General features: G+C 39.6%; 1 protein-coding gene across 1 annotated transcript in view; it reads right to left on the bottom strand.

The window, feature by feature from the left end:
• The window catches only part of CALCR (calcitonin receptor), a 241,844-nt gene that overhangs the window by 9,903 nt on the left and 207,740 nt on the right, over positions 1 to 24,201 (bottom strand). Inside the window, exons 8-12 of the mRNA XM_075211802.1 lie at positions 22,548 to 22,701; positions 15,416 to 15,476; positions 14,604 to 14,670; positions 8,883 to 9,101; positions 5,825 to 5,866 (exon numbers count right to left, since the gene is read on the bottom strand). Of these exons, the coding sequence (XP_075067903.1) occupies positions 5,825 to 5,866; positions 8,883 to 9,101; positions 14,604 to 14,670; positions 15,416 to 15,476; positions 22,548 to 22,701 (543 nt within the window). The remainder of the gene's footprint in view (positions 1 to 5,824; positions 5,867 to 8,882; positions 9,102 to 14,603; positions 14,671 to 15,415; positions 15,477 to 22,547; positions 22,702 to 24,201) is intronic.

The raw sequence follows: 24,201 nt of genomic DNA, 5'->3' as shown, positions 1-24,201 counted from the left end.
CATATGCCAGCTCTCCCCTGTGTTGCGGGAACACCCGTTTGCTTAGTGCAAAATACACTAATCTGTACTGTGCATAGCCACAAGAAAAGAATATGCCTATCTCCATATGTAGATTTGGTACTTGCACATATACACCTGTCAGTAGCTGTATCACTGTAGGTGCCAAATATCCACTGATTATGATGACAGTTCTAGGTGTAAGTCTATCTGATTGAAAGTACGTCTGATGTACATCTGGTACATATGTCACTGGTGCAAAGCTTGATGCACCATCCAGCATTTTAGAGCTTAATTTTTGGATGCATATGCATGACCCCAAGTAAGTTTTTCAACAAAGCTGCACCAACATACATCTCCTCTCTTGTCTCAAAATATATCCCAACTCGGCAACTCCGTTCTGCACAAGATCTGCGTCTCGCATCCACCCTCATTACATCCTCCCATTCCCGGTTACAGGACTTTATTCGAGCTGCACCCACTCTATGGAATTCTCTCCCTCGCACAATAAGACTCTCCTCTGGTCTACAAACTTTCAAGCGTTCTCTGAAAACCCACCTCTTCAGACAAGCTTATAATATTCCTCAACCACCCTCTTAACCTCACTACCTTAGTCTATTACCACCCGTTACACAAATTCACACAAGACAACTACCCCCTGACCAACATTGTTGTGTGACAGGATCATTTAGCCTATGAGTCATTTTTACCTTTGCAGCCTGCCTGGTCCAAAATGCAAAATGTAGACTTAGTCTTAGCCTCATGTGTCAAACTCCCATTGTCCCATAGATTGTAAGCTTGCGAGCAGGGCCTTCTCACATCTTTGTCTGTTTTACCCAGTTTGTTTATTAATTTACTATGTTTGTCCCCAACTGTAAAGCGCTGCGGAATATGTTGGCGCTATATAAATAAATGATGATGAAACTTTTTTTTATATCAAGCCCTGAGGCCGAAAGCAATTGGCTCAATGGTCTTAGTTTCCAGTTGGCCAAGCTCAAGCTATAATTTTTTTGCAATTTATCAATCTTTTGTGGTTGTATTGCAAGGTCCTAAATTTAAACTGATGTTTACAAGGTTAGATTTGTAATGTATCTAAATCCTTACCTTCCAACATTTCAAAAACTAAAAATCGTAAAACAAGTAATCAGCTCTCATGATCTGCCCAAATCATGCCCAGATCCACAGAACCCATACCTTCCCGTGAATACATGTCCCTTTTATGGTCTGCGAATTGGGGCAGTCCCGCCTATTTTGGCACATATTAATACATAGTACCTATGCAGAAGGCAGTACAAGCTTAATATATCCACTAAAAGATGTACTTAGGGGAAAAATATAATTCACAATTTAGTGCTGCCAGCTTCTTATAATGTATAATATATTTATTGAATATTCCCTACTGAAGACTCCTTAGTTGAAGTCATCATTAGAGCACAATATATAGAAAGCCTCATTGCTTCTTTGGTCAAGGTCAATGCAAATGGTAAAAGACTGGGTCAGTTAGGAGCCTTGGATCCTGGGCTACGTCCCCAATTACCCCCTTTCTAATCAGACTCTAATGGTCAGCTGTGAAGCTTAAGAAATGTGGGCCTATGGTACAAATGAGATATTATGATATCATGCACTTACTTTTGGGCTAATGTACCCAATTTTATGGGAAGCACACATATTAGCATGTCCAGATTACAGTGTTTGCAAGGGTGCAAATATCTGCATCCTGTGAACAAAGTTACTATATGGATCAGGACCTTTCTGAAAATAGGCACACAGCTATTTTTCCAAAAATTTAATGTGGGCACCTGGCAATTGAGTAGTGCTGAAAATAGCATGTTGATATAAAATAATTATTGCAAAGAAGACAGAGGTTACAGGTATCAAAACCTAGACGCTCCTGTCCACTCCTCTGATTCCTACGACCACCACATCCCCTTGTGTTCTATTTTAACCTACTGTCTCTAATTTCCTGTCCCTCTAGAACAGTGTTTCCCAAACCAAGTCCAGGTCACAAGTGAAATAATTAGTACAACCTGTGAATCTTTCAAAATGTGTCAGTCTGTAATGAATACACCTGTGCTCCTGCAAAGAGATATGGAAAACAAGCACTGTTAGAGGTCCCTGAGGACTGGGTTTGGGAAACACTGCTCTAGAATATAAGCTCTCCTGGCAAGGACCTATCTAGCCTATGTTTTATGTCTGTCTGCCTTATACGACCCCGATGTCATGTCTTAAGCCGAATCATCTACTGTTTGTTCAATCATATCCCTGACATTCGGTATTATTGCTAGATCATGACTATCCATGTATGTGTTATTATGGTTAAATGTATTCATGGCTGTTATTATGTTTATTATACTCATGTGTGCTATCAGTGTAAGATGTATGTCATATCTGTTACATGATTGTCAGTTGCTAAAGAATCTGGTGCACCCTTTAAATAAACAATGATGATTATCACAATTCACCAGCGAGCTATAATGAATTACAATCAATGATGGCAATGTCATTAACACAACTGAATTACCAACTCAATATGTAAATGGATTTATTCATTGCCACAAGAGATGTAACTGACTGAAATAATTCCAGGATTCACAGAGCTTAAAAAGACTATAAAACTATATTACCACAAATTAATTTTCACGAATCTAACACAAGTCTCACTTATAGCTGGGATTGTACAGTAGGATCTCAGTTAAGATTAGATTTTTATGAATCAGTCAAGAGCCCCAAGTCATTTGGGTCCATCCAAAATTGAAAAAGCGATTATTGCAGAGTCCGACATGTTGCACACAATAAACATAGCTGGGTTTATGCCGTATGTTTTTCTTCTAAGGTAATTGAAACACGGATCCTTCCAGAGGAAACAACAGAAAAATAATATTGTTGTATTAAACTGTTGTTATTTGATAAAGGCGGCGTTCGAACAATTTTGAACAAAGTTAATATGTTTTCATTGTTTTATTGTTTCTGGCAAAGCAGGTCTAACGGCAAATGAATACTGTAAACCAAAACCAAAAAAACAAAAATGGTAAAACTCATTAAATGCCGTCAACAAAATTGCACCAACATACATCTCCTCACTTGTCTCAAAATATCTCCCAACTCGACACCTCCGTTCTACACAAGATCTGCGTCTCTCTTCCACTCTCATCACATCCTCCCATTTCCAGTTACAGGACTTTTTTCGGGCTGCACCCACTTTGTGGAATTCCCTCCCTCGCACAGTAAGACTTTCCTATAGTCTTCAAACCTTCAAGAGTTCTCTGAAAACCCACCTCTTCAGGCAAGCTTATAATATTCCTCAACCAACATCTTTATCTCCCTAGGTTACCCTATTACCACCCTCTACACAGATAATACAAGACAACAACCCTCTGACTAACATTGTTGTGTGACTGATCACACAGCCCACTCAATACTTTTACCTTTGCATTCTAGCTGGTCCAGTGTGCAATATGATGTAGCACGTGACCTTGTGTATCAAACTCCCATTGTCCCATAGATTGTAAGCTTGCGAGCAGGGCCCTCTTACCTCTCTGTCTTTATGTATTACCCAGTACTGTTTTATTAATGTTTGTTCCTAATTGTAAAGCGCTACGGAATTTGCTGGCGCTATATAAGTAAATGATGATGATGATGATGATGAAAGGTCACTTATCAACCGGGAAATATGCAGGCATACATTTCTATCTGCTCACATGTACCCGACTGTCCACCTTATGGATAATAAGGAGCACGCTCTCATGTCACTGCCCTCGGCTTGTTTACCGACCACATAGAACTCTGGGAGTTCTGTGTGTTATTAAATGACAAACGGATGCTGCGATAGATACTAGAAGGACACATAGAGGGGGTTTTCTGTTGCCTGGCAACCCACTCTAGGACGCAGTTCCCCTCCAGATTAGCCACATGTATTTTACATGCCTGTGGCTAATCTGGTTGCAACACAGTCTCACTGGACTGCTGTCTGAGCGCAGAGGAGACATCACGTGATCAGCAGCGGGGAGCTGCTTACAGGATCTGCTACTGACCGCAACACTTAGATCAGATTAACGTCCAAGATTGGTGTCTGCATGTGGCCACGTTCTGTATTGTCAATCAAACATGCTCAGGAAGGAAATAAGTTCAGGGGCACGCAGGGAGCGGCAGCAGGCCACATGGCAAGAGGTAAGTGAAGTGGGGTTAAGTTATGTGGGGGTAGTGAAAAACAAGAAGGATGTGGGGGGTCAAATCAGGTGAAGGTATACAAGGAAATAACTTCAGATCAGTACAGGATAAATATTACACTTTAACATAGATGCTGTAAATAATATTGCGAAGCAAGTAAAAAACATATTCTAGTAAAGTTGTTCTAAGGAATGTATTATAGAGTGACTTAAGGAAATAACCCCCAACATGTAAGAGGTCACACTAAGGGTTCTATGTATCAGAACGCTGAGGTTTTGAATATTTCCTCAGTGATAGAAGATCTTTGGCTGCACAATCTATGAACAAAAGGTCGTCAAGGCAACTAAAAGCAAAAAGTCACAATGTCCTTTGTGATAGAAAGGTAGGCTGCCCTCGCTGGAACAGTGACAGGTGTTCCCAGTGTTCCTATGCCCTTCATTGGGACACAAAGTCAAGGTCATCCTGTTTCCTCAGGTTATCAAGCCTCACATTTTTTGCAGACATAATTTGCCTGCTAAGATGCATATGCTTGTCAGTAAGTTCAATCATTATAATTTACACATTAAGAGCCTATACTTAACAAACAAAACTTTGGGCAATATACCTATTCATAAGAACAGTGGCTATAAAAAGAATCTTCTACATTTTATTTTCTTACATCATGCAATAAAAACAGATTTATTTGAGAATTTTGACCACAATATACTCTGTGTTGTGAAATAAAAACACAGCTCTAAAGTTATTTCCAGTTTCATTAAAAATAAAGATAAAATAGACAATAATTGAGCACATAAAAAATGTACTTAGTTTGCTAAGATACATCTAAATAAATCCCAGAGCAATTGGTTTGCCTTAGATGTCAATTAATTGATTGGAGAATACATGAGTACAATTAAAACGTTGAGTACAATTAAAAGCTACATCATGAAGAACATTCAAAGCAAATCTGAGAAAATGGTTACTGAAAAGTACAAATCAGGGGAATATTTCAAATAATTTTATGAAGCATAGTGGCAGGAGCATAACACGATGGCAGGCATGGAAGGGGCTGTCTGACAAATTATAGCCCCGGGGGGGTTTGGGGCAAGACTCGACTCAACAGCCTATTATGAACATTTGAAAGGAAACAATGCAGGTGGTCCTGTGACCCAGCCCAAGGTAGCTCTCTATGGGAAAGGCCCAGAGGGCAGATGCACCCCTGCCCCCCAGCCCAGCCAGCCCCTGAGGGCTGGCCAACCGTGGCTCTCCTGGGGTTGTGAAACTACAGCACACCCTGCCAGCTATTGGCATCTTCTCTACTGGCAAAGCATGCTGGGGCTTGTAGTTTCATATCAACTGGGGAGTCACAGGATGTCTTGTCTTGGAAGGAAAACCTGCTGGAGTCTGCAAGAGTCCAAGGACTTGAGAGAAAAATTACATTCAGTCAGAACAATGACTCAAAGCCTACAGCAACATGTTCTTAATGTTCTAAAGCTGTCACCCAGAAAGCTGCAGAAAAACACAAACTATAATTGATATGATAATGCCCTGATACATGATGCACCAATGCCTTCAAGTTCTCTCATCGTCCCAAATTAATCTTTATGAAAAAATAATGTGTGATTGACATATTTCGTTTCCACATTAATGGCACATTGTATGTTAAAAAAGTAAATCTTACCTCTCCATTAAAGAAACAGAAGATTGTGGCAACAAGTAATCCCTTAAAAAAGCACGGAAAAAAAAATGTGTTAAATACTTTTAAAGTGGACGGGAAAACAGAAATTAACATATTGGTTTGTTTCAGAGGCTATCTCAGTTCTGTCTGATTTCTTAATCTTCATATCACATGGTATTGTCTAGCTGAAACCAATTTATTTCCTAAATTGTCATTACTGAAAATATAAAATTGAGAGAACAGCGGGTACAATGAAGAATCCTTCCCCAGCATTCTGCTATTTTATTCTTCAAATAATTGAACTCTCCTAAATGAGAGTAAACTTCCAAGTTTTATGGTTTTGTTTAGATTAGATGGACTTTTAGGGAGTGTATTATTCTGTTTTGTATAAATAAAGTTTTGTATACGATTTTTATTTTATATGAAAGTGAAGGGAGACCCTTTGCTTAAATGTGATGGTCAAACATATCAAACATATAATTTGTTTACCTAGGTGATGCTATGATAGCGCATGTATGATCACTTAAAGGTGAAAGGATTACCAAATTATTCAGAGCATAAGACTGGGTACACACTATAGGGATTTCAGACAATTATCCGGCCAATCACACGATTGGCCCGACATTGCAGTAGTTTGCATGCTCCAACGATAAACGATTATTGCTCCAAAGCTCATCGTATTGTTTGATTTTTAAACCAAACTAAAAATCTTGTTCAACAATGGAACGATGTAGTTCCAATTAGGCACTCAGGACCGGCAGTGTCCATAGATCTCTATGGAGTGCGCAGAGTCAGGATCTTTTCAGCCGATGGTTATGACAGATGAAGAGCACAGATCTGAATGTAAATCTTGTTAATGATATTGAATCGGGAGAAATTTTCTCTAGTGTGTACCCAGCCTGTGAAGCCGCTTTTTGCCCCTTAAAAAAAATTCACATGTCTAATAGTCCAGTTATATTTGAAACTGTTTTGATGACTTTATTCTCATTTGGATGCTGATTTTTTTTAAATATGCTCAGATGATATAAAGTGCCTGATGCTCTTTTTTTATTGTCTAAATCGTTGATATGCAATAATCAAGTGATAGAAAATATTTAGATGTGCACATTACTTACTGTAATAAAATGGAAACTCCATGTTGCATATAATAGCGGTCAACAAGATTATCTGTTTGATCTGTCTGGTTCACAGTTAATTGGTTATAATGTGTTTCATGTAATTTATTAGGGAAGGATGGGGTTGTTTTTTATTAATACACACATTAAATTTTCTGACATAAGTTTACACTTGGGCACATCGCAGCTTATGGTAGAAGAGATCAACGTGATGTACATTTTTATAAATGTTGCTTACAACTTATAGATACTTAATATAATTGATATTGCATTATAAAAATCCAACTTTGTAGTGCGCCTATTTTGTTACTATCTGTTAACCGTGCCCTGTATTGGGGAGGGATATACTAGACAGCAATGATCTGACACTTGATCTCTGCCTCCTGGATGTGCTTGAAGCTAATTTATTTTGAGGGGATTACAACACATCAATAAGACTGTCAGGAGGGCTTTGGGAGGATTATGGAACAGAAACAAATGAAAAGACTAATGAATGGTAAACTCTACAAGTAGAATTAGATTCAGTTTATATAAGCCATGTAAAATCCAGCAACAGGGACTTTGATATGCATGTATTTCCTAGTATTCAAATAAGATAAATACGACAGAAAAACTAATACAAAATAGGTCTTGGTGTTCTGTTTACACTTTTTATGTTTATACACAACAACAGTAACAGCTGTAGGGTATAATAAGCAAGCTAACCTAACAAAATGATATTTATATATCCATTTACCTAATACTAAACATGAGTAACTATAATCTCAAAATACAATTTTCTGCTTGGGGACAGTTGGATCAACACAATATTTGTTTTATTCCCTCTGACATAAACATGCTTCCTCAATAATAAACATATAATAATAATAATAATAATAATAATAATAATAATAATAATAATAATAATAATAATAATAATAATCCTTTTCTTAATACAGGAGAAACCAAATTCTAGGTGTAGTTCCATGTTATCCCTCTGTGCAGGCAAATGTAGTTGGTTGTGCCTGTCATATCTTGGTCTAGTCTCTCATATTTTTGGGATTTTGCAACCACTAATGATGTTGTATCCAAAACTTTGCTGCATCCCCAATATACTGCACTGTGAAAGGAATATGGCAAGTAAATAAGACTGACAGGAGGTGATAAAAAGTTTATAAAACAGAGACTAAATATAATAGAAGTCTACTGAATGACATTAGTAGTATCCTCATGGACAATAGATAAAGTCTAGAGATGCTCGGGCTCAGTTTTCTGAAAACCGAGCCCACCCGAACTTAGGGGATCCGAGTAGGCTCGCGAGCCAGCTCGGTACTTTCGCGCGTCCTCGGATCTGAATCGAGGCAAAATGTCATTGTTGCATTGTCGGATATTGCGGGTTTTGGATTCCATAAGTACCTCCCTCCCCAGGAGATCCAGCGCCATTGCTCACACAGAAACAGAGGTAGCAGTGTTCTTGTCACTCTCCAGTTTCCACTGCCACTGCTCAGCGCCATTGCTCACACAGAAACAGGAGGGGTAGCAGTGTTCTTGTCACTTGACCAAAATTGACTGGAAATGACTGGAAATGAATGCTATTGAGGTTAATAATAATGTAGGAACAAAAAAGAGCCAAATTATGTGATTTTAGCAAAAAATAGGGATTTTAGAGAAAAAATAGGGATCCAAAACTAAAACCAAACACGTGAGGGCAGTTTTGCCAAAACTAAAACCAAAACCAAACACGAAGTTAATCCAGATCCAAAACCAAAGCACGGGGGTCAGTGAACATCTCTAGTAAAGTCTTATAATGAGCATGTTGTTATGCATCTTTAAATACTATATTCCCAACAGACAAATACATAGAGTAATAAATTACATATTCCCTCCTGCAAATAAACATTTCCTTTCCCTAAAACCTGCAGTATGGAAATCAGTAATGGGTCTATGAAATGCAGGGTGATTGGTACCTGATAGTGCATCAATATGTGCATGATATAGTCATAGATTTCTCCTGCCAGTCGATTCTCCGGCCTCCACGGAAAGATGACGAACTGGATGCCCAACAGTGGCACCAGAATTAACGTGGCTCTCACTGCTTTCATGTACATGTTGGACTCTGCCCGGTGGGTGTCTCGTAACTTTGTCACAAGTACTAGGACAATATTCAGAAGAAAGAACAAGTTGACCTGTAATGATAGAAATGTCATGTTATCGATCCCTATAAAGTTATGCAAAATTATTTAATACAATTTAGCAACTGGTCTCTGTGGGGCAATGTGCACGCTACTCCTAAGGACCGTACAGTAAGTGGTCATGAATGATGCTACTTTAGTCTTTTAGCGGCTGCTACTTTCTTACCAGCCTCGATAAAACACTTGTTTAAAGTGGAATTTCAATATACAGATTGAGTTAATATACAGATGGACTAAAGTTTGGTACAGTAAATGGTTCACAATGGCTAAGAATGGATGGGGATTTCAATCTTCACATTTCTACAATTAAAGGAGATTTGAATTGTAATAAGTATATATTTTCACACAGCAATTAATGGAATACAATTGCATATAATAATTTACTAATATCTGTTTTTGTACATTGCATGCATCCTGTTTTGTGCTATTTATTCAGAGCTTTACTGCTGGACAGTTAGCCTGAAGGTGAGGGCTGATTCAAATGGAAATGTCCTAATTCGTTCCCATATTTTTCTGATTGAATATTAGTCAGTCAGTCTTACAAAGCCTGGAGTCGCTGCACAGATAGAGAGAATGTCAGGAGTGCAAGATAAAGGCACATTGACACAATAATATGGCAGTTTGTGGAAGAACCTCTAGGATGCAGAGCATTGGCTATGGATAGGAAGTAGGCGGAGAGCTATAATAAACATGCTCAGGAAAATGTATAAGGTGCAAGTCTTAGTAAAATAAGAGCTTTAGTTGTGGCTCAGCAGCCACCAACACACTCTGTAGGTGGCATTGGTTCCACCTTGAATTTAAGTCTGCTATGCAGTGACTGAGAAGCTCCCTGGCTGTGTCCTTCAATACACATGAAGAACTATCAAACATTTTTATCAATATTAATGTTTAGTTCCGATACTCTTCAGTAATGTTTAGAGACCCAGTTTTGATTTTTACTAGTAGCTTTTTATGTAAGGCGACTTGTGTTTGGGCAAAGATTGTATATGATGAATACAATTAACCTTGTGTTTTATGGTATAGATTATGCATGATTTAGCTTTTCATGCATAACTTGTAATTTATGCTCTAATGGAGCTTTGCCTTTTTAGAAATAAAAAAATGTGTTCTCAGTCAGTCTGCTAATCATCAGTTTACGGCCGTCATACATTATCTCCGTTGGCTGCTTCCCCAATATATACACAACTTTTCCATAACTTTGTAAAATGGGCTCTTTGAAGTCAAATGAGAAAATAACTCCAATGTGTCTCGATTCATAATCCTGTTTTAGAACGTTCACTTGGAGTCACCATAATTCTGAATATTCTTACTGACTGAGTAATTTATAGGCCATGTTATAGATTGATTAAAAAATAGGCAGCTAATATATGCTGAATATTCCTTCCCAAATAGAACAATGGAGCTTCAGTAAACACGTTTGCTATTAAAGGTGGTCTTTTTATTAAATGTTAATCTGTTTTGGAATGTATTAGGCTGATAATTGGTTTTCATTTGATGCTTCTGAAGTAATGAAGAAGCAGGGTGATGTGCTGAGGGTACACATATTTTTTGTAGACCTTCTAGGATAGTATGGGCAGCATGATGGCTTAGTGGTTAGCACCTCTGCCTCACAGCACTGGGGTTGTGAGTTCAATTCCCAACTATGGCCTTATCTGTGAGGAGTTTGTATGTTCTCCCTGTGTTTGCGTGGGTTTCCTCTGGGTGCTCCGATTTTCTCCCACACTCCAAAGACATACTGGTAGGTTAATTGGCTGCTATCAAATTGACCCTAGTCTCTCTCTCTCTGTGTGTATGTTAGGGAATTTACACTGTAATTTCCAATGGGGCAAGGACTGATGTGAGCGAGTTCTCTGTACAGTGCTGTAGAATTATTGGGGCTATGGAAATAGCTGCTGCTGATGATAGTTCAGTTATTTGACTGCTCAAAAGAGAGTAAGATAGGTCAGGAACTCTAAAACACATCTAGGGTATCATTTAGAATTTTGTGTTCCAAACATACGCATTAAAAATGTATTACAAAAAAATCGTACTTACGTATGTTGCATTGCATGTAACTCAAGATACATCCAACTTAAAAACAGGAGTAATTCTGCGGTAGGTGTACCAATGTGTGTTTTTATGCCCCACAAATAGTGTAGAGATGCTGCTTGACAGTGTTACTAGTAAATGTTGCGGTGGTAATCAAGTGATCAGTGCTGTAAACACCAACACTCTTTAATCCTCCACAATTATTCCTATACTGAACAGAGCGACGAAGAAAAAATAACTACTTACTAGTAAAAAGACAGAGAGTAAATTCGAAGATAGGAGATCGCGACAGTTGTAAATGACGTCACTTACAGCTGCGACTTGCAAAGTTTCGAATTTAAAGCGGCAACCAACGGAACCAGGTAAGTATTAGCTTTACATTTTACAGTTTAGTGGTAGGGTTAGGGGTCTTAAGCCTAAGTCCTAACCATAACCCCTGCCCCTAACCCTAATTGGTAAGTAGTTATTTTTTCTTTGTCGCTCTGTTCAGTATAGGAATAATTGTGGAGGATTAAAGAGTGTTGGTGTTTACAGCACCGATCACTCGTACTACACCCAAATGTTGCATCACCCTATTTATGCCCAATATAATGTAATGAATTGCCATATATAGGAGAGACCATAGTGATTTGACAAGTGTAAAATATAAGTGTGGAAGACGCATTTTCCACATAAAATTTAATGACATGCAGACACCCAAACATTTGTTATTTACTGCTTTAAAAATCCGATTGGAATCTTGGGACACTAGTGAATGAATTATTGTCGGCTGAAGGGGTCAATACACAAGAAGCCAATCAGAAGCAACTAGATAGAGCTGCGGGTGTCATAATCATCACCATCGCCATCACCACCACAACATATCTTTGAATCAGGCCTCCACTATTTGCAAATCATATACCGCCTAAGACCTGGGAATGCTTCCAAGCCTCATTATGTCGCATCTCCTCCACAACACCCCTTTATTAGACTCAAGTTATGTTGGCCTGCCTTAGTTCTGCCTCTCCAGATGTTATTGGCCATAAGAAGTCTAAAATACACTCAAATTTATATATGAACACATTTTGGTCTACATGCCCAATACTTAAATGCATATATTTGTTTCCAGAAAAACTGATGTACGCCTAACTCTAAATTATTCCCCTACAGGATGACAAATTGTCCCAGGTGTGAACTTGTGATGTTGCTAGTGATTAGCTCTGGCATAATATGAGGCATGGCATCTAAAAGCAACCCCAGTTTCACTAGAATGATGGTCATCACTATGGGGAACCCATAGGGCCCTAGAACTAGACTCATTGGGCAATGGCTGACTATGGAAAAGGACGAGACTGGAGTCAAAATCAATATTCTGGCCATGGTAAGGCCATGGAGCTATGTTTCAGAAATTGGTAACAAACAGGATTGAGGACAAGCCGGGTCAGTAGCAGTTAGACAGAATAACGCACAAGCACAAACCAAATTCCTAGGCACCATAAAATAATTCCAAGAAGCTTAAATAGAGAAGTGACAGATGTAATGAGCGTGCCTAAAAAAAATCAGCTGTACTTTTTTGTACTTATTTGCACATTACACAGAGAGAAAAATGTGTTTGCGTTTCGAGTGTGTTTTGTGTGTGTTGGTTTACGTGTGATGTGTGTGTTGATGTGTGTACGTGTTTATGTTGCTGTGAATTGGTGTACATGTTTGTTTGTGTGTCTCACACCCATTAACTCTCCTTCAAATTTCTGGAGTCTCCCTAGAATAACCCCAGGTCTTCTGGTGTAAAGATCTCCTTGCACATTCTCATGTTTATTTAAGCCCTACATAATATTTGCACATATTGAACAGTTTCTCCACATTTTAAACTGGCAGAAATTGCTCAGTTCTATAGAATGTGTTTGCAGTACATTAAACAAGAAGAGAGATGGCTTAATTACTCTCTCCTGCAGTTCTATGTCCCTGGTATATGATGTAATTTAAGTGATGACGCTTCCTACAAGTGGGGAAAATAGTATGAGGCAGAGCGTCCTCATTGGTCAGTGCTCTTGGGAGGAATAGGCTCTGCATTGTACAGTGATAACTGTAATGGGTCCTGTAATGTAGAGCAGACACCAGAATGGGGAGACAATATTAATTATAGTTCTAAAGGAACCTGATGGTATTCGTGGCAGATGGTGAAGAGTGTACAGAAAGGGCGCAGTCACTTTAGTTACCTTCTAAATTGATTTACCAGAGATTGAAAAAAGAGTGGGCTCTGGATAACTAAAACCACTGAATGCTTCTCCGATGTCAGGGGGCTCTTAAAACAGGCTGTACAAACTCATACTTGCCAACTGTCCCTGAATGTCAGGGAGACTCCCTGAAATAGGGGTGATCTCCCTCACTCCCTGAAGAGTCTGGCATTCTCCCTGATGCTGAGCCAGTACAAGACATGGTTGGCTTCACCATCTGTGGCATGATGACACAGTCCAGAAATTGAGTCCTATGTCCATGTATTGATGCCTATGGAGGTGGCCATTTTCATGGAGACCAAGATTTAATCAAAGACTGACAGGTAAGACAACATGACTTCAGTAATGGAGACAGAAATGTAAAAGACACTTAAGTCTCTAGAGATTCATTAGCTGCTTAACTTTAATGCATAGTTGCCTACTCTCCTGAGATGTCTGGGAGACTACCGCATTTCTGGGAGACCTCACGGGCTCCCGGGAGAGCAGGACAACCTCCCGCTTCTCGCCCCCGCAATAGATAAGTGGCAGGGCGGGGCTTAATGACGCAAATATTGCATCATCTTAGCTCCACCTCCTGCTGTAATTGGCCAAAATTGTGACAATCTCCCACCTCCCCCAAGATATCCCTGAAGCCAATGAGGAAAAGTTGGCAAGTATACTGTTAAGTGTATTCGTAGTCTGGGAAGGTATTTGGAAGCTCTTTGTAGACATAGAGGATTAGCAATACTTCGGCTGATGTAAATATAATGAAGTGGTTCCAGGACAAGACACAGTACAACCAGTCAGACCTCCATTGAGAACTAGTTAGAACTATCTGCTCAGAACCAGCCAGGGATCTAATGACTACAACACCAAAACCTAAATGTCCCTGGCGTGGTTGGGTTACCCTAAGTTTGTGCCAAACTAAAAAATAGCTTTCCATAGTCTAACTTATTCCGGAGTAATAAGAGAGTCTCACCCGCAAAGGAATTATATTCATGTGAGTGGTATATATAGAGAAAGACACTTGATAAGCTAGAACGTGACTCTGGAAATCTTTATATTCTATGTATTCTGTATTCTAGAACAGATGATCCATCGTTTCTACATAAATTTGAAGAGCACATTGCGGTATTATTAAAATATTAAAGATTATTACTATGTAAACATGGTTTAAAGAACGTACATATGTGCTAAGAATGATATATTATGTGCGTAATGTACGTTGATTTGTCTCTTATTACAAAATTATTACAAAAGGAATCTATGCTCTTACCAGTAATGCGGCCATGATTGGACCATGAACGATATACAACAAGTGCGTCTCCACGCTCATCCAACAGCTGTTAGGAAACAAAATAGTTATGCACATAGTTGAACATGCTGCTATATAAACCACTAAGCTTAATTTACAAGCTGTTCCATTGTTCTTTGAGCTTTCACAAATGTATATGTAAATATTTCAGTAACCTGACAGTGCCCATGGCTGTGCCTATGATGAGGTGAAATAAGAACTTTGCACAGGCGATAGATTTCTAGGCATTGGCCAAGACTTGGTTCCCATCTAACTCTGGTCCCTGACAACTTCCTCTTCCATCCCAGAAAGCTCTATGCAGCTGGTTCCCAAGCTCCGGTGTCAGTATTTGCAGACCCATGTCATTGTGTGTCTTCTTCTACATTTACTATGTGAGGATTGACATTAACAGAAGAGACAAGGTTTCCTGCTGTCAGTCATCATAACCGTGATATATGATGACTGCTGGTTTAGGGTACCGGGGAATGAGAAGGATGGTGGTGGGATGGCTCAGGCACCCCTGGTGGTACCAAAGATTTTTCTCATTGAACCTACATTTGCTATTTAATGAATTTATAGCTTAACTTGGCGGCTAGAAATCAGATGAACTCTGGTGGCTGCCTGCAGTGTATATAGTAGACTTGCAAACAGGAAATATGGTGTGCACAGAAAATACTTCCCCCACAATCACAGTCGCTAAACCATTTTCATGTATTACTAGACGTTTTATGCAAATACAGCCTGCATTTTATTAATCTGTTGAAATGAAAAAAAAAAAAAAAATCACTACTTACTTGTCATTAAAGTATTTCGTTCTTGCAAAAGCATGAATTGATGTAGGCACTAAAGGAAAACCTGAAAAACAGGAATAAAGTGTGAACCAAGTATATATACCTTGTCTTGTGTAGAATTTGGACACTTGTAAAGTAGGTATATACAGATATGGGATCTGCCTGGAATTCTTGGGACCTACAGGTTTCCTGTATTTGTATCACCATGCCAAAAAAAAGACTAAATTATACTAAAAAGTTGACTTCACATCTCCCTCACACTGTCCCTGTCATTCCCCTCCTCAGTACCTTGTGTAGCAGCTCTCCTCAAAGTGACTGTAGCAAGTGGCGCCTGGTGATCATGTCTATCTGTATGGCATTCCCCTACTCATTGTCTAGTTTAGCAGTGCTCCTCAAAGTGACTGTGGGAAGAGGCACTTGGTGGCCTTGTCCTTGTGTAAAACATACTTCTACTCATTATATAGTGTAGCAGTGCTAGTCATAGTGACTATAGGAGAAGGTATTTGGTGATCAATTCTGAGTGTACAGTTTGACATCCCCCTACTCATTATCAAGTGTAGCTCCTCACAGTGACTGTAGAAGTTATCTATAAGCATATCTGTATATATAACATTCAAAGTGTAGCAACAATTTATATTTTGCATTTCTGTTTTCTATATAATTTTCCAGATAATGGGTTTCTGGATAAAAGAACCCAATGTCCGTAATGTAATTTTTTTTTAACTTGCTCTTTAAGAGAAAGAACAGTGATAATTGCTTTGTATTAAAAGAGTTTTCCTTTCACAATTAAGTTTGTCTCATCGCAAACCGACACATCATTTCTTAGTGAACTATGCATTAATTAAAGATTAGATGTTAACATAATTGAAATCATAACATACCGCAATAACTTACAAATGCCAAAAATATTGCATAAATTGTATCTGTTTTATTTAGTATCGAAAGTATTTAGAATATTACATACTTAATGAAAATAAAACTAATGCAAGTAGCAAGAAATAAATGTATGCATACAATGCAGAGTACATCTTAACAGTAATATTTAAACAAATCAATTAATGTAAAGGTCAAATAAAATTGCCTGTGATCTAAAGGTCAATATCCTATATTTCCTATTTAATGAATGAATGAACAGACGCAGCCCATGTTATTAAAGTGCAACCATCATGAGCTATTAATAAAATACAAAGTGAGAGTCACCTTTCCTGGTTTTCTCATATAAACCTGAGATCCACAGAGTCCATTAAAGCAGAATAAATATCTCCAGTTTCTCAGCTGTGGTTCCCAGCTATGAGATCTCCAGGATCTCAGGCGTTGCCTTGTCAATTCGGTTTCATGTACGAGTGCTTTTACTTGTATCTATTTGCTACTGTTTCTGCAGTCATATTGGACAATAAAATAAGGCCTTGCCTTTTGCATTGTCATACATTACCTGTTTCTGTGAGATGATCGTTAGTCTGTACCGGCCACCAAACATGAGCAGGAAGGATTAAAATGTTTTTCCCAGCTGAAGATGCAGTTGCAGGTGACGATGTTTGTTATCACCATCGACTGACCACACAAAGGGCCCTATAGGATTTCTTTGTCTGGTTCTGTCCAGTTTGTCCCTCTGCATATGCGGCCTTTTGCTTGAGGTAAGGTAACCTATCTTAGGCTGGGTACACACTATACAAGATTCTCAGATGCAATATACTTAACGATTTTACCAATGAATAAAAAAAAAGTTCCGATCAGCATGACGTTTCATGTGTACACACTATACATGTCTTACAAGATTTACTGTCAGAAGTGTGCTCTTCATCTGTCATAACCATTGGCTGAAAAGATGGTGACTCTGCACACTCCATAGAAATCTGCACACCCCATAGAGATCTATGGACACTGCCGGTCCTGAGTGCGTACACACTGCAGGATTGGAACAATATTGTTCCATTGTTGAACAAGATTTGTAGTCTGGTTTAAAAATCAAATGAAACAATACAATGTGTTTTGGAATGATAATCATGACTGCAGCGTACACACTGATGCGATATCGGGCCAAAGGGTCATTTATCCTTTGATTGGCCCGATAATCAGCTGAAAACACTGTAATGTGTAACCAGCATTACTGTTATGAACTTGCCCTTAGAATTGCCCTTATCCAAGATGGCTGGGACTGTCTCATTAAGATTCCATCTTGGATCTCATTTCCTGTTTGGGCCTAGAAATGGCACATCCTGTTTTGAAGCCTTTGCTTGAGCATTGTGTTTGTATCTGAACTTGATGCTTCCACAGAACCTAGCTCCCTCTTGTGATTTGGAATACAATTGCTTGATATTTCTACCAGACCTTTATCTGTCTTGAGACTGTGGTTTTCACTTGTTGGATACTTGAGATTTATATATATCAAAATAAATCCTGTTTACTACAGAACTACCTGGCTATTGGGTTCTGTTTGTGATACCAGAAGTGTGACATTTACTTTCCTACATTCACATTCAGAACGAGATAACAATTTAAAGATCTGATTCCAGCATTTCTTAGTGCTTTTTTTGGAGCCTATTTATAAAGCCATAAACCATGCGGAAATGTCTTTTTCTGCATGGTTTAGGCATTTCTAAGTATCCTGGCTATTTAGCAAAAGCCTAACGCAGGATATATTATATATATCTCCTGCATTAGGCTAAGTCTCGCAGGAAACCGCAGTCCTCATAAAATTCAATGGGGACTGTGGTCTGGGGCTATTCAATAAGCTCCATAAAGCCTAGGTTTTAAGAACTTGAGCCCCTTGGCTAATTGAAGATAGCATTAGCCATTCTACTCTATGGGGAGAGCATTGCGGTAAAGGGATCTTCGGTTCTCTCACCGCAGCCTTCCTACTCTCCCCTCTGGTTATTATCGCAAAGTGGTTTAGCGCATGCATGACATCATTTTGCAATAGTAACTGGAAGTGAGAGACAGACGACCGCAGTTTAAAGGTAAGTAAAAAAGGAAGCTCATCTGAAACATAATTTTATGGTAAGAGGATATACCGAAAGAAAAACACACATGGCATTAGAAGAATCCAAAAAAATAGATATGAAAAAATCCCTCCATTACAAGGAGAAAGGTACAAAGGGGATTCCTGACATTGGTTTTATTACACATTAACACAATGCAAACACTGGAACATTCTAAAACTGGGTGAAGAGACGATAAAGATCCTTCCAGAAAGACCAAAAATTATTTACAGGAAAGCAAAAAACCTACGGAATATCCTATATACCATATATAATACTGAACAAACATTTACTAAACCTACCATCATTTTTAAATCCAATTCCAAGGGGAAAATAGTCAGTATAAGACGAGCCATTATCTGTGACACAGAAGGTGTTATCTATATGTTGGAATGACCGTGTGGGCTATAGTATATCAGAAGGACTAAACGGAGACCGAAAATTAGGGTTTCTGAACACATCAATATTATAAGAAAAGTCTGATGACACAACGTTTGTCCAATCATTTTCTAATAAATCATAACTGTGATCCCAAAGGACTACTTTTATGGGCATCCAACATGTGGAACAATTCTGGAGAGGAGGCAATTTCATAGAGAAAATCTCATCTATTGAAGCACAATGGATCTACCAAATGAAAACATTGCAAAGCAATATAGCTACACTAAGCAATCCTCTTCCACATTAAAAATTCCCTTATCTTTATTTTCATTTTATTGTTTTATTGATTTATCTTTTTTTATCTTGTGTATTACTTATTGCTTTTATAATTTTATTGGATTTATTGATTTTGCTGAATTAATTGTTTAATACCCGTTTCAATGGCCGTTCTGACACTGTATTTGGTTCTTTAAAATATTTGTCAATTAGTATAATTTTCTCAAGCCTTAGCCATACCTTAAACTATATTGAGCTGCATATTTCTATACAGTTTCTTTATCTGTTTTTATCATCTATTTTATATTAGGAGCAGCACCGCAACAACTTGTGAAAGTGATATACCATCTTATTTTCACTAAAGGTAAATAAAGTTATCGGATGTGCTGTCCCAGGATGATATTTTAAAAATTCATCCGAAAAGTCATCTGTCATCATTGACAGATGATAAATAACATGGCAAAGACCTGGCAATTATTAAATTGCCCCTTTATCACAAACAGAAAAAGAAAACACCATTTTCATATGCTGTGCCTTACTATCTCCATGATCTCTCACTGACGTGGCTGAGGGGCTGAAAACACAATAACAGATCTCTGCAGTCACATCATCAAAGCTGGAGTTTCACAAAGTCCCCTATAGCAATAATGCATCAGTAGTGTCAGCTACAGCCAGAATACTAACAGTAGGAACAACCTAGGAGAAGCCGGCAAAACCATTTTATCTGTTGAAGGGCAACTGAACACCAAAACTGAAAGCTTTCAGATATGAACCTTGAAGGTAAAATTGTCAGGCGCCGTCCCGCGATCTCTCTGGGACGGCCGCCTGAGCTCTCGCCCAGCACGTCTGGTTGCTTAGTTGCTTAGCAACCAGACGCATCACTTCCGGCCACTCGGCCGCCCGACCACGGCATACACTAGCGCGCCCCGTTACTAGGCGACTGGACGCTATGTGCAGATCTCCCCAGCGCTGATTATGACAGCACTACAGCGCTGATTCCTATTGAAGCACCTTACTATTTAAACTACTTCTGGCCCTCCTACCAGTGCCAGAGTATCAGGTCTTCCTGCCTCCAGCGTTTCCTGTGATTACCAGTGTTACCAGTTCTAATATTGTTCCTGACCTTCCTCATTTGCCTGTGATCTTTCTGACAGGGACCGTTTGACCACCTCTTCTTGGATCTCCCCTTGTATTGCGCTTCCTGAACGTTGCTGACCCGGCTTGCCTTACCATCCCTCCGGATATCCTTGTGTACCTCCTGTTCCAGAACGTTACTGACCCGGCCTGTCTGACACCTTTCTTGTATCTCGCTGTTGACTCGTAGAATGACCGCGACCTGCGTGTCCCTGCAGCGGAGTCCATACCTCCTTGCGGGGGTCCCTGGTGAATACCAGGGGCACGTTAGGCTCCGCACCTTCCTCTGAGTTGCGCCAACAATAGCAGGTACGAATATAGTTGTGACAAAAAATGTGTTGTTCAGCATTACAATATAGAATTGTTAAAAAGTAAAGTACACCTTCCAGCTCCAATGCAGACAGCAATTCCACCCAAATCTTTAGAACGGTGTCCTGAAGGCATCTGATACAAGCCCAAAAGCTGAGATTGAATTGCTGTGAGATCATTGGCTCTGTCCTGGTGTATGAATGAACCAATCCACACTGTGCATTTATGCAAAGCAAATCTGTTTAGGTGTCGTTCACTGGAGAACGCCTAGATTCCTGCAACGCACATTTGTAGAGGAACAGAAGTTTGAACAAAGGGGAGGAGATGAGGGCAGGGAATGAACCTGATGAGGAGTAGGTATACTGGTGTGCCTCATGTACTGGTAGGTGTACTGGTGTGCCTCATGTACTGGTAGGTATACTGGTGTGCCTCATGTACTGGTAGGTGTACTGGTGTGCCTCATGTACTGGTAGGTGTACTGGTAGGTGTACTGGTGTACCTCATGTACTGATAGGTGTACTGGTGTACCTCATGTACTGGTAGGTGTACTGGTGTACCTCATGTACTGGTAGGTGTACTGGTGTGCCTCATGTACTGGTAGGTGTACTGGTGTGCCTCATGTACTGGTAGGTATACTGGTGTGCCTCATGTACTGGTAGGTGTACTGGTGTGCCTCATGTACTGGTAGGTATACTGGTGTGCCTCATGTACTGGTAGGTGTACTGGTGTGCTTCATGTACTGGTAGGTGTACTGGTGTGCCTCATGCACTGGTAGGTGTACTGGTGTGCCTCATGTACTGGTAGGTGTACTGGTGTGCCTCATGTACTGGTAGGTGTACTGGTGTACCTCATGTACTGGTAGGTGTACTGGTGTGCCTCATGTACTGGTAGGTGTACTGGTGTGCCTCATGTACTGGTAGGTGTACTGGTGTGCCTCATGTACTGGTAGGTGTACTGGTGTACCTCATGTACTGGTAGGTATACTGGTGTGCCTCATGTACTGGTAGGTGTACTGGTGTGCCTCATGTACTGGTAGGTGCAATGGTGTGCCCTTATATACTGGTAGGTGTACTGGTGTGCCTCATGTACTGGTGTGCCACATGTTTTTTCATGTAGCACACAGATACTTGATAGCTTATTTGTACACTGAAATTTGAAGTTGATATTTGTGTACTACATGAAAAAACAGTCAGTATTAAACTTATGTGGAAAACAGAATGCTAATTTGCACCCCTTGCATTGTAACATGGTTTTGTCCAGGAGACTGAAATAAGAAGTTTCTCAAGTTAAGATCCTTAATGAATCAGGCCCTATGAGCCTGACACATTAAGGAATGTAAATGCCGATACGTAGGTATTTTGCTGTAAATTGCGCATACCCAGAAATGGGCAATATGCCTGAGAATGCAAATACATATAATTAATTTTCAAATGCAAAGGACACTTCAACGGCCTATGATTTCATGACCAGAATGGGGATGGGGACGTATGCACAAAGTCAATGTACAGTAAGGGCGTGCCAAGGTCTAGCGCACGCAGTATCATGTGACTCAATCTTTGGGCAGCTCTAAGGTACTTGTACCCTGTAGTGTGTTGTGTCTGTCTCAATACAGCAAGTGCCGTAAATGCAGAGCATAGGATATTTGACAGGAGACATTTATTCAGATCCACTCATAGTTGAATACAGACGTGCGTATGCCCGAATTACTTAACAGGGTTACTTAAAAGTTAAAAAAACGCACATTACATTCCTCTTTCGTGCCTTAATGAATCAGGCCCTATATTTTTATAGTATTATACAATATTTCATATTATTAGTTTTATATATTATTTCATGTATATTATTTATTTTAGTAATACTGTAATAGCCTTTGATATATATGAATGGGTAACACTGACTTTACTTCTTTGTGTAAATTCTACAGATATTCAAATCAAATGAATTGCACAAGTTATTTATTTCCATAGCATGTCAATTACAAATACGTTAATTACTCCATGTCCGTTCTCCTTTAACAGTCTAGAACAGGGGTAAAGCTGTGTGTATTTGGCACTCACCCCAACCAAGAAGATAATACCAATGTAAATGCTGTTCTTCAGCAAACACGGCCACCACAATTAGAGTATGCAGGTAAATGCCTTCACACAGCATCCAGAAGTAGTTACAGCCCAGCATATATTGGTGAAAGAACTGCAGCACCTTGCAGCTTACCTGGAAGACATGGGTGAGAAATGCATTATATTCCATTACTACAATAGTAGTAGTATTAATCATCTATAGGAGACAATGAATGGAATTGATTTATGAGCTTTTTAGACAACCCCTTTTGCAGTTTTGGTATAATCTATCCACAGGTTCCGGACTTCTATTTTATTAATTCTTTGGATAGTTCCTTGTACACCATGCATGCAGGCCCGGCGCTCCCATTAGGCTAGGTTAGGCAGTTGCCTAGGGGGCGCCGGGCTCTGGTGGGCGCCACAGAATTAAAATTACTTTAAAACTGTGCGGCGACCGCTGACCCTACCTTCCACGGCCGCCGCACAGCTTCAGATAGATCCACGGGGAGGGGGGAGGGGCTATGGATCACCACTGCCACCCTCCCCTCCAACAGCTGATAGGGCGTTCCGTCTCCTCCCCTCCACTCACTGACTGTCGGGCGTGACATCATCATCACGGCCCGACAGTGTCAGTGAGGGACGGGACCCAGCAGAGAGGAGCAGCTTTATGGAGCCAAGTTAAGGTAAGGAAAGAAGTGGGGGGGGGGGCGGATTTTGAAAGTGTGCCGGGGGGGGGGGGGGGGAGGGGGGAGAGGGGGGGGCGGATTTTGAAAGTGTGCCTAGGACCCTAGCACCGGCCCTGCATGCATGTATACAAGACGGTGTTCTGCCGTTGTCCTTTTTATATGAGACAGAGCTTAGAAAGTAGTAGATTCATGCAATCCGACTCCCGACTTATCAAATCTCAAATGGAAGGTATGTGTATTTTGGGTTTACTTACTGCACTTCCTTATGTCGTTATAAATGTAGCAATTAACTGGAGTTTAAATAACCTTAAAACATTGACATAGGATTATTACACTAAGAGTAAATTATCATAAAATGTTCTACAACTAGCTAGTTTCAATGAAAGCCCCACTCAATGAAACGTGTGAATAAAGCTGATCATGAATCCATCAATCAGTAGATAGTAAATAGTATTTCCGCTACCCAACAACACAGCAAAATAAACAAGTGGTGCACCTTCAGACTACTTTAGTGCAAAGACTAGTACATGGCCTCCTGCAACCTTTACTAATATGCTTTATCTTTCAAGCTTCCGTCTGTGCTTTTCAACCATGCTTCATGTGATGTGGGAGAGTTCTTACTCTTTTGTTGCCCTGACATATGACACAAAGTTGATGTCTGTATACAACTGCATCAAATGCCGAAAAAAGCTGTGTTTTTGCCCTGGATAATGTAAATAACTCTGCCTGCTGATATAAAGAAATTGCAGAAAAGCACAAATGAAACCATCAACATGAAGCACATAATAAAAATTGCAGAAGGACTTATGCAAAAACAATCATTTAAAGGATAACTCATCTCAAAAGTGACGATGTCTAATTACATTTATTGCACTGGGTACTACAGCGTACTGGAAAAACTCATGTACTTAAGTAGGACTTCTGCCTGAAATTTCCTGTTGAAAACAAAGAAACATTGTTGCTGCCAT

Source organism: Mixophyes fleayi, chromosome 5 (assembly GCF_038048845.1).
Source record: "Mixophyes fleayi isolate aMixFle1 chromosome 5, aMixFle1.hap1, whole genome shotgun sequence".
Lineage (NCBI taxonomy): Eukaryota > Metazoa > Chordata > Amphibia > Anura > Limnodynastidae > Mixophyes > Mixophyes fleayi.
This window is presented reverse-complemented; position numbering and strand designations above follow the sequence as displayed.